General features: G+C 39.6%; 1 protein-coding gene across 1 annotated transcript; it reads left to right on the plus strand.

Moving 5' to 3' along the window:
• The first annotated feature begins 60 nt into the window (after positions 1-60).
• Positions 61-7,753, plus strand: THOC7 (THO complex subunit 7). Its single transcript, XM_021537254.3, has 8 exons — positions 61-89; positions 376-493; positions 1,327-1,454; positions 1,780-1,866; positions 2,853-2,910; positions 5,909-5,975; positions 6,096-6,165; positions 7,379-7,753. The coding sequence occupies exons 1-8, from the start codon at positions 71-73 to the stop codon at positions 7,444-7,446; spliced, it is 615 nt and encodes a 204-aa protein (XP_021392929.1). The 5' UTR covers positions 61-70; the 3' UTR covers positions 7,447-7,753.
• The last annotated feature ends 3,019 nt before the right edge of the window (positions 7,754-10,772 follow it).

Here is a 10,772-nt window from a genome sequence, read left to right on the forward strand (position 1 = left end):
CCGGCTGCATTGTGGGAAGCTGACCTCACTCGCTGCTGCCGCCGCCCCGCCGGCTCCGGCACTCGCCGCCATGGGGGCCGTGACCGACGGTGAGACCTCCCTCCCTCCCTTTCTCCATCCTCCCCTCCTCCCTCCCGCCCCGCGCCGCGACCCCCGCCGCGGCTCCCCGCGGCGCCGCGCCCCCCGCCCGCCCTCCGGGGAGCGGCTGCCGGGCCCCCGCGCCCGCCCGGGGCCGCTCGCCCCGCGGGCCGGCCTGCAAGGCGGCCCCGGGCCCGCGGCTCAGCGGACCCGCCCGCCGCGGCTCCGGGAGCCGCTCCCTGCGGCGCCGGGGGCCGGCTGCCATGGCGTGAGGGCTGAGCGGGAGCCTCTCCGCAGATGAAGTTATCCGCAAGCGGCTGCTGATCGATGGCGATGGAGCTGGCGACGACAGGCGGATCAATTTGTTGGTGAAGAGTTTCATTAAGTGGTGTAATTCCGGATCTCAGGAGGAAGGGTATCTGTTGTTTTGCTTCGGTTTTTAAAGTCTTGGAACTGCTTAGCTTGCGTTTCAGTGGGGAGCGGGGCTCGATCCGTTTGGAAGAGGTCCGCGTTAAAAATGTGCACAGCTGCTTTTCCTCGGCTCTGTGGTGTTTCCAGGACAAACGCCGAGGACTGTGCTGGGAGAGGAGGCTGCAGACGGGTCAGCAATCGCCGAGGGCTGCGGGCTGTATCGTGAAATCTGCCAGCACCGCTCCAGTGCCCGCAGGATGCTGTGCCTGCTGCGTGCTCCAGCCAGGAGTCCCGCTCTTATAACAGGATCATGACTCGGATATTTGAGTTGGCAGTTCTGCGTTTGTTCTGTTAGGGAAGGGAAATACTGCTGGTATTTCTGCTGCTGTCGTTCTCTCTTTTTTATTTATTTATTTTTAAGTCTAAATTAGTGAGTAACGAGTGACAGCATTCTGTAGGGTCTGTGTTAGTAATGGATATAAAATCCCAGAGATCACAATATTACCAGTGTGTATACAGAGAAGCACTGCAGTATTAAAATACTAATTTGGTGGTACAGAGCCAACCCGAGCTGGAAAATTTATAAGCCCTGGGTCAAACTGCTCACTGCTTTAATACCCACTCTACACTGAAAATGAAATGATGCTGAAATCAATGTGTACAGGGTTTCTAGCTGCACTTCCAACAAAAACCCCAACTATACACTGAATATAATTTCTTTATTGAATAATTGCTATTTAGCTGTCCCTTAAGCTACATGAAGTTTTGTTTTCTTGCTCTGTGAAGTGAGGAAAAATTTTTATGCTGCTTGAGAGTAAATGTCTTGTCTGTTTTCAGATATACCCAGTACCAACGAATGCTGAGCACTTTATCACAGTGTGAATTTTCAATGGGAAAAACTCTTCTGGTATATGACATGAACCTGAGAGAGATGGAAAATTATGAAAAAATCTATAAGGATATAGGTAAACATGAGAAAATGTTACTGATTTCTGTTTGGCAGTTTCTCCTGCGAACAAGCTCAAGCCTAGTAAACATAATATATACATCTGATGAGTGGTTTGGAGGTTTTTTGGGTTTGGATTGTTTTTCTTACTAGATAGCACTCATATATGTGCTATAAGCATCTTGTAATTACATAGAATACATACAAACAAGAGCTTTTTTAACCTATTGGCATCTATATAGTTTTTAAGCTAATGGAGCTAACAAGCCACCATGTTCTATAATTTAGCAGAATAGCTTATTTACATGTACTGAGTTCAATATGACTCTCTTTCTTTTTAAAAGAAAACAGTATAGCTGCAGCCCATGAGAAGATCTCTGAATGCAAAAAACAAATCCTGCAAGCAAAAAGGATTCGAAAAAATCGCCAGGGTAAGGTGCCATATCTGTATTTATAGTTGTGGGCTTCACTGTTTTCTGATCTTCTAGAATACATTGTATTGGAAAATAGATTCTAAATTTTTGAATGTGCAGGGCATTGTGATTAGTGTATTCAGCCTGGTGGGTTCCACTGACAACTGAAAGTTTTGGCTGGATGGCACAGGCAAGATTGAACCAAATCTCAATGACATGCAGCATCAGGAAAACCTAAAACAGTGTCCTTTCTGTACATCCTTTTTAAGAGGCGTGTTTTTACCCTACTTTTAAAATTATATACTCATAATGCATTGAAATCTACAACACTCTAAAAGATGAGCAGTTGAGAAGAATCAAAAAATGTTTTTTTCATGATAAATGAAATGCCAAAAGTTTCAGAAATACAACATGAAAGGTTTTAAATACAAGTTGATTTGATCAATACTGTAGATAATATTGAACTCAACTGGAAAATAAAATAACCAGTAGGAATGTGGAGTTCTTACATCTTCACGAACATAGTTCTGAAGTGTTTACTTTTTGGTATGTTCTGTCTTGTCTGCAGCACAAATTTTTCCAGGTGAATGAGGTAATTTGCATATTTATGGTCCTACTACCAGGAAATGGCTGTGTTAGTTGCCTGTATAACCATAATATATAACCATAATATTATTCTTAATGTGTAATAGTTTTTAAAAAAAAATCCTCAAAATGAAAAAAAAAATCCATGCATCTTATACTTTTTTCTAAAAATCTTGAATGTTCATGTGTAAAATCAGCACCATTTTCTGCACATATACATTGGTTGTATCGAAACCCAGTGTTTATGAATCAGACACAAAAGACTGTGTGCAGCAATGCAGATCTGTCTTAAGGTGTTTTGAAAAACATTGAAACAGTTTTTCAAGGAAAAAGAATCTGCCATTTCATGATACCTGAGTTTGGGTTCTTGAATCCATATTTTCAGAAGTATTTAGATTAACTATTTAAATGTCTTTCAGAATATGATGCATTGGCCAAAGTCATACAGCATCACCCAGACAGACATGAAACACTGAAGTAAGTATAAAACTACATTAAATTAGAATAGAACAGTAAACTAGAAGTCACCAGACTTGACATTTCCTTGATACCAGTTTGATTTTTCCTCACGTTTATACAATTTCTTTGACACAATAAAAACTTGTGTTTCTATGCCCTTATGATCTTTTAAAATCTTAATCTGTATGGGTCAGAAGGATTGCTAATTGTTCCATAGTTGAAATTTTTCCACTGTTAAGGTGAATAAGTGAACTGAGATGTAAATGCACATCTGATGTCAGTTTACCTGCGAGTTGCTCAGAAAAGAGAGATGGTGGGAAGTCCTTTAACTAGCACCAGCCAGATTCAGGAGTCACTTGAAATGCATAACACACAAGCAAGTAAGGTGGAATGAGAGAAAACAGGAGAAAGCTCCTAGGGGTTCTTTTTTGTTTCCCTTCTGGTTGCTGTTCCTGCATGCCCAGTTGTAAATGGCTGTGTTGTGCACCACACATAACCTGCCCTGTCATGTAGGGCAGACCTACCTGTTGTCCAACCTGCCTTGTGTGCTGCTTGTCACATTCTGGGTTTGCATCACTGTCTGTGCTTTTGGGGCAGTTGTGAGGAGATTAACTTTATTGAGCCATAGAAACATTCCAGGATTTATTGCATGTATGAGTTTGTTCTTAAACTGATTAAAGATGTGGTGTGGGATTACTGTTCCCATATAAGTACAGCTGTGCACTTATCCTCTTCCCACTTTCAGTGAAATTGCCAAGGGAGGCTGTATTTCCATTTTCCATAGCCTTCCATAGCAAATGGAAGTGATTTGGTTATACTATTTGTTTATACTATTACCTAATAATAGCATTTTTATAGCTATAAGCCACTGACAATATTTCACACATTTCTTTCTTGTATGTTGTTTTTCTGTGCCTTGATTTTATTACCCCAGCTTTGATTATTACAGGCAGTTCTCATGAGGCTTGACTACTTCTTACTTCATTATTCAGCATGTGATATTTATCAAGTGAGGCTTTAATAAAGAACTACCAAAAATGCAGTTTTTCAGATAAGTCCATTAAGAATAGAAACAACAATGAGAGAAGTTTGACTGACCCATCCCTGGAAATGTTCAAGGCCAGTTTGCATGGGGCTCTGAGCAATCTGGTTTAGTGAAAGATGTCCCTCCCCATGGCAGGGGGTTGGAACAAGATGATCTTTATGGTCCCTTCCAACCCAAACTATTCTATAATTCTGTGATAAATTATACTTTTTTATCTTGGAGGATGCTGGATTTTGTAGGTTTGGAGGGATTGTTCTAATTTTGCTTAACACATCCATGCATAAGTTTCTTAAGCAAAGCTAGAAAGAGTGGTAAGTTATAGTTGGTAAGAGTTCAGTCCATAGGAAATACACAGAAAATGATACAATGAACCAAAGGCCACCCTTAATTTAGAATAGAGGAAACCTCACTAACAATGTCACACTTTTCATGGAACTCTTAATCACTAAAAACACTTGAGAAGTCTTCTTGTGGGAAGAAACAGAAGGGTTTATTGCAAAAGTTAGATTTATAGCCTTTGCAGGTTATCTGGCACAATAGGACAAAGTTTAGAAAAACACTTTCTTTGTGCTTTTAAGAGTCTGTTTCTTGGAACAATGAGTCATACAGCACAAAAGAAGCTGTTAACAGCTTAGTCACAAGTAGTGCACAGGAGCCAATTCAGGAAGTGATAGGAGCAGAAGTACTGAACAGCAGTGCCCACAGTGTAATTAGATGCAGGATCAGAAGAGCTGTTCAGAGGACCAAGAAATGACACTGAGTCTTACAAAAGGAAATATGAAGGTAAGAAGGCTAAGCAAAGATTCTCTGGAATGTAAAGTAAAAGGAGTAAAATTCCAGATGTAGCTTGGATGTTATTAGAAGAAAAAAGTCTGTGCTCTCACAGTCTTCTTATACCTGACAGTACAGTGTAAACAGCAAGATTTGGCTAAATGGAAGTTTTTCAGAAACTAGAAACCAAATGCTTCCAAAATCAGTGTATGAGCCTATAAGCTGAAGAAAGGGGTCATGTCACACACAACTCTCTCAGGTACCAAGCATGCTGGCTCAAAAAAAGACAGCACCCCTCAGGTAGCACTAAAATAGACCTTTTCCCATCCACAGTGACGTACTTAGGACTGGAGGACTTTTTGTGGTTCCCTGCCCAGACTAGTTGCAGCAGCTGTCAGTGGGCTTCAGGAAAAAAAGGTTGATTTCCTTGCTGACCCCTCTATGACTCTGCCTGCTAATTAATCAGGGATGATCAGCCTCAATCCACTTCACCTTTAAAGGAGCAGTTTGTTCTCATTGCATGGTGTATAAATTACAATAGGCATTAGAAGTAGAAGGACCAAACTGGAGGTTTGGCTGTAAGAGTTCGTGTTCCATTCTCATTTGAAAGGTATATTATGGTACCTGCTGTTCTTTGCCTCAAAAAGGGTTGTGGTGGTCCATGGTGAGCTCAAGTGAGAGCAAAAAGTTCTTCCCTCTAGAGGGTGATCTGGCACTGAACAGACCCCCAGGGAAGTGGTCACAGCACCAATCCTGACAGAGTTCAAGCAGCATTTGGACAATGCTCTCAGGCACAGGGTGTGACTCTTGGGGTATTCTGTGCAGGACCAGGAACTGGAGTTGATGTTCCTTGTGGGTCTGTTCTGGCTCAGGATATTCTAAGATTCTATGAATCTGCTACTTTGACTTGTATTGTAGGGTCAAGTAAATAACATGCTGTGTCAGGATTGAATTGTTATAAATGCCAGGGTACAACTGTATTCCAGCTTGGAGGCCTAATTTTTTATAAATGTCCTGAAATTACAAGTCTAGAACATAATAGTTTAGAATTGCATGAAGTGACCTTATCTCTAAATTGTTTCGCTTGTTTTGTTTACATAAACAGTTTATTTTATTGTTCTTTCTCCTCTACTTAGAGCAAATCTGTTTTGCAAGAATTTTACAGAATTTTTAAAGAATACTCTGACAATCTCTTTTCAGGCAGCTAGAAGCTTTGGGAAAAGAACTGCAAAATCTTTCTCACATTAAGGAAAATGTTGAAGATAAGGTAGGTTTTTCATAGAGATGGTTATATAATAATTTGTTAGGAATACAATTAATGTAGAGTCTGCCATAGGTTGTTTGGATGTATGTGCTGTTTCCTACAACATGTATTTTATCATTCCAGTTGGAGCTGAGAAGGAAGCAGTTCCATGTTCTTCTGAGCACCATCCATGAACTTCAGCAAACCCTGGAGAGTAAGTGCTGTTCTTTGGTAATAGGTATAACTGGGTTATGTTTTAGCAGATGAAAAGGAATCACAGCTTCCAGCAGGGGGATAGCTCTGTGCAATTGAGGCTAGTGACCTCTTGCATTGGCAGAATTTTTTCTCAGTAGTAGTCCAGAGCCTAAGCCTGCTCAGAGTTTTATTTTCTTCTACAAGCTACCCACTGTGCCATTTCCTGACTAGCTTCAGGTTAATTTGTAGGCAGAAGTATTCTTTAAAATGTGAGGATGGAAAATAGCAATTTGAGGTTTGTTGGGTTTTTTTTATTTTTTAACAGTATTTCTTACAGAGAGTTATTCTTGTGCTTATTTCCGAATTTCGTTTTATAATTCCTATTTCAGTAGTTTTAAACATGTCACTGCTACCATGGTATCATTTGAGGCTTTACTAAAAAGAAAATGAAATACAAGGAAGATAAATGACAACCAGCTGAGCCTGTGAATCTGTGATAGAGCAGGGACTAAAACTGTCAGACACAAGAGCTAAATTCAGGATTTAGTCGTACTCATCTTTTCTCATACAAATACTTAATATTTTCAAATCGGCGCTAACTTTTCATGCTCTAATATGGGTAATATTTTTTAAGTATTTGCTGTATATTTGCACTGTTTTTCAAAGACAGAGCAATTGGTACAGCCTCTGAGTATGACCTGATTAAATGCAGAGATGGCTCCAAGAGCAGACTTTCATTCTCTAAGGCCATCTAGATCTTCTTAAGCAGAATGAACTGTTAATCCTAGGTGCACTTTAGCAGAAGGTTATTGTTATTATGTGTTACTAACACTTGCTTAAGTATTAGTCTTGAAAATGCATTTTCATGTGATTATATAGATTACTTTTGAGGATTTTGTGAAGGAAGTAGTAGTTTAGTGAAAAGCACAGCTTCAGTATAGAATAAATAAACCATTAGTAGGCAAAGAGAAAGAAGGGGTTAGAAGCAATCTAGTACCATTTCCTTCAATTGACACTATAGAATTTACCCCATATTTCCAGTAACAGCTGTTTGAGATAACATCCTTAAAAACGGAAGGATTTTTTTGTTTGTTTGAACATAGCATTTTATAGAATGAGATACTCAACTACACATTTAAGGCAATCAAAATATTTAAGTGGGACAAAAGTTCTGCAATATAGTCTGTATATATGACCAAGTGTGTTTGACTAACAGTAATATTGAATTTTAGATGATGAAAAACTTTCAGAAGCTGAGGAATCACAAGAAACTCAGATGGAAGCAGAGGCCAAGCAGTAGATGTCATATGAAGACTGACAATTACTACTTAAGAAAGTCCAAGTATCTTCACTTTCTGTTGAAGTCAACAGTAAGAGAGATTGAGCTGGAAATAGTTTTCTACTGCTTCTGTGAATTTTTATACATGTTTTGCATATGTTTCAGGAGAAAAGAGTTGCAGATGTTTGCAGGCAGTCACTTGGTGATAATCCACAAACTTTGTAATTTGTGACAAATATACTTTGTTTCACCAAGGATGAAGCTTTTACACCATACTTGTGAACTAAAGTGCTTGTAACACTTTGCCAATAAAAGGTGTCTTCACAGATTTTCCTATTTTTAGTAGCAATTGAGCCTTATAATAGCCTACTTTTCTTACGTGTCATCAGACTGAGGGCAGTGCATCTTTTAATGAGTCCCAGCTTCCATACCCTGTTCTAGATGGGATCCAAATTTGAGCTAAGTAGGCTCTTAGTTTTTCAAAGTAGCTGCCATTTTAGAACTTACTGTGACTAGACTAGAATGTGATTGTTTCATATAAAAGAAATTACTTCTGTAGAATTAATGCTTGTTAAGGGTTATAAAGAAACAAAAAGTGATACAGTGCTAGCTTTAATTTTTTCCTCAAAGTGATGTGAAGAACTGCAATGATCCAAGCCTTGCTCTGCTGTGTTTGTTGTACCACATCAATAGTCACATTTTGAAATAGCATATTTAAAACTTCAATTTAAAAGCTTTGTTCTGGAAGAACCAGGAGTCTAATCCCAGTACCGTTTATAATCTGCTTCTGGATTTTATCTGTCAATTGACTATTATCAAAATACATCATAATTTCTGAAACAGATGGTGGAACCCTTCTTTTCTCATAACAAACTGAAGCAGTAGAGCAATAATCACAATGTCTAAGACTCAGAGATACTTTTGTTATTAGTAGGCAAAGTGGAATCTATCCATGCATCTGGATCATCCTACTGTCTGAGCATTCTGTTGGGAAGTAAGAAAAGTTTCAGCCTTCCCCAAAAGAGAAGAGAATGGAACATGCTCTACATTTTTTTGTAAGGCAGGGAGGAAAGAACAAGGGGCAGTAGTAGGTCATGTTCTGAAAACACTCACTAAACAGAACCTTCCTGTGGTTCGGGTGAAGGAAAACTTTGGCTTTCACTCAGACTGTGCCATAAGCATGCATGGTTCAGGTGAAATAACAGTATTACATGGAACAGAGCTGCTGTCTCACTGGCTGACAGCTGAGGGGGATTTCCACAACTGAGACTTCAGACATCTATAACTAGATGCTATGTAATCCCCACTCTCAGTGGCTGTGGATCTGTGTGGGTTGGGGCTGAACAGACATATCTGAGCTTGTTTTGCTTTTATTCCAAGTTTGCTAAAGGCAAGCCAGCTGAATAAGAAGTCACACAGCTTCAGTAGCACAGTGGAGCCTTGAACTAATAAGCTGTCAAAAGGCTTCTGGTTCACAGCTGGTCAGCTCAGAACACGGGAAGCTCAGGTTTGCCTGATGGAGCCTGTACAGACATGCAGGGCTTCTCATGCACTACGAATTTGGCAGGTTGAGGGGTGGCTAAGCAAACAACAGGCATTTAGCAGAAGTACACCTTCAAAAATATTAAGTGTACAGGGTTTTTCGCCTCAACAACAGAGAACGGTAAAATATTTTGTAAAGCAGCAAATTATTGCAAGTCAGGGAGGAGTCATTGTCATGAATGTATGAATTATGAAGATCATAAGTGACAAGGACTCAAGGACAATTTTAAAGCATATTAAATTTTTTTGTGGTTAAAATGGCCTCCATGAGCTATCTGGACTGTATTTTGGTGCAGAGGAGGATGATATTCACCAGTTAAAAACAGTCTTTGTCACAGTGAAAATCTGAAATTTTTCCATTCATTGTTTTACATAATCCTTTAGAAATTACTTGGATCAGTCAAGTATCTTATCTCAGAACTTGCACTACTCTGTTCAGAACCTGACCAGAAACATGCCAACACCTAAGTCTGACCCTCTGGTAAGGAATATTACAGAGAAATAAGAGTTGTACCCAAGAGAAGCAATACAAATGCATGGCAAAGGAATATATTCTAGTTCAAATTACAGTGATGCAATCTTGAAAATAAATTACTGCCTTGGAAAATCAAGTTGCCCTAGTGCAAGGTGGCAGCAAGAAAGTGATGTCAAAGAAAAAAGTAACATAAATTCATTGCAAATACAACCTCAGTGGAACACCCAAAATATTTGCTCTTGTTTTTTTCAGTATTTATACCTTTAACCTCTTGAACATTAGATTTGTACCAAAAAACAAAACCAAGTGGAATTCATATACCAGCCACTGTTTAACCTGCTTTGTTACGAAGACTCAGGTTCCAGCTTTGAATCTGCCCTGCATATGCTGGAAATGTATATCTGCATGACCTTTAATCTTCTGTTCCAGAAGTTTTCTGTGTGTCATTTTTGCAAGGCACGCATGATGGTCACTGCTACATCCCTGCCTAGAAAGTTCTCTGACATGCTGCTTACCTGCATTGACTCTAAATGTACATGTATAAAAACCTAGGTACTTAAATTCAGAATCCCAACAACCACACTATTTTAAAAACCTGTTTCCTGGATTTATGATTTTCCTTGACCCTATCTAAGCTGAAAAATCATTATATGCCTAAGTGGTCCATCTCAGTTCCCTTGTCATGTGGATGCAAAAATACAAGCAGAAAGAGAGTTGCTGAATTGATAAACTGACGTTTTCAGTGCCAGGACTTGTTTTTATGTCCTGTCCAAAGGAGAGCAGCAGAGAGGGAGTGGAATATTGGACAGAATTGGCAGGTTGGACAGAACATTGGACAGAATTGGCAGGATTTGTTAAGACAGATTTAGCAAGCTTCATGGAGGGATAGAAGAAGGGAGGAGAAAGAATGTCACCGTGACACACTGTCAAATGATGGGATATCTCTGAAACCATGTTAATTTGAAGAAAGTTGCTGCCAGCAAAGAAAATTGAAAAAAAAAATAAAAAAGAAAATCCCAAATATTTATGAGCTAGAAATTATGAGTTATTTGAGATACTTGTAAGTTTTTCAGATGTCACAGCTGGCTTGTACCATGCTTTCCCTCCTTTACTCAAGGCTCAGGTGGGTTTCCTTTTCACATATGTTTAAAAAACTAAGAAAAAAAATCAGAAATGCAGGCAAGTACTGTTAGTTCTGCTCTGGGAACCTGTGTGGCTTTTTCTTTCTCAACTAGCTGCATTAGGATGTGTATGAACCACTTTATAAATCTATATGCAACAGACCCTGGGGAAAGCAAGTCAGCAACAGAGAAGTGCTCCACCTTTTGTG

Source organism: Lonchura striata, chromosome 12 (assembly GCF_050655825.1).
Source record: "Lonchura striata isolate lonStrDom1 chromosome 12, ASM5065582v1, whole genome shotgun sequence".
In the NCBI taxonomy this organism is placed as follows: domain Eukaryota; kingdom Metazoa; phylum Chordata; class Aves; order Passeriformes; family Estrildidae; genus Lonchura; species Lonchura striata.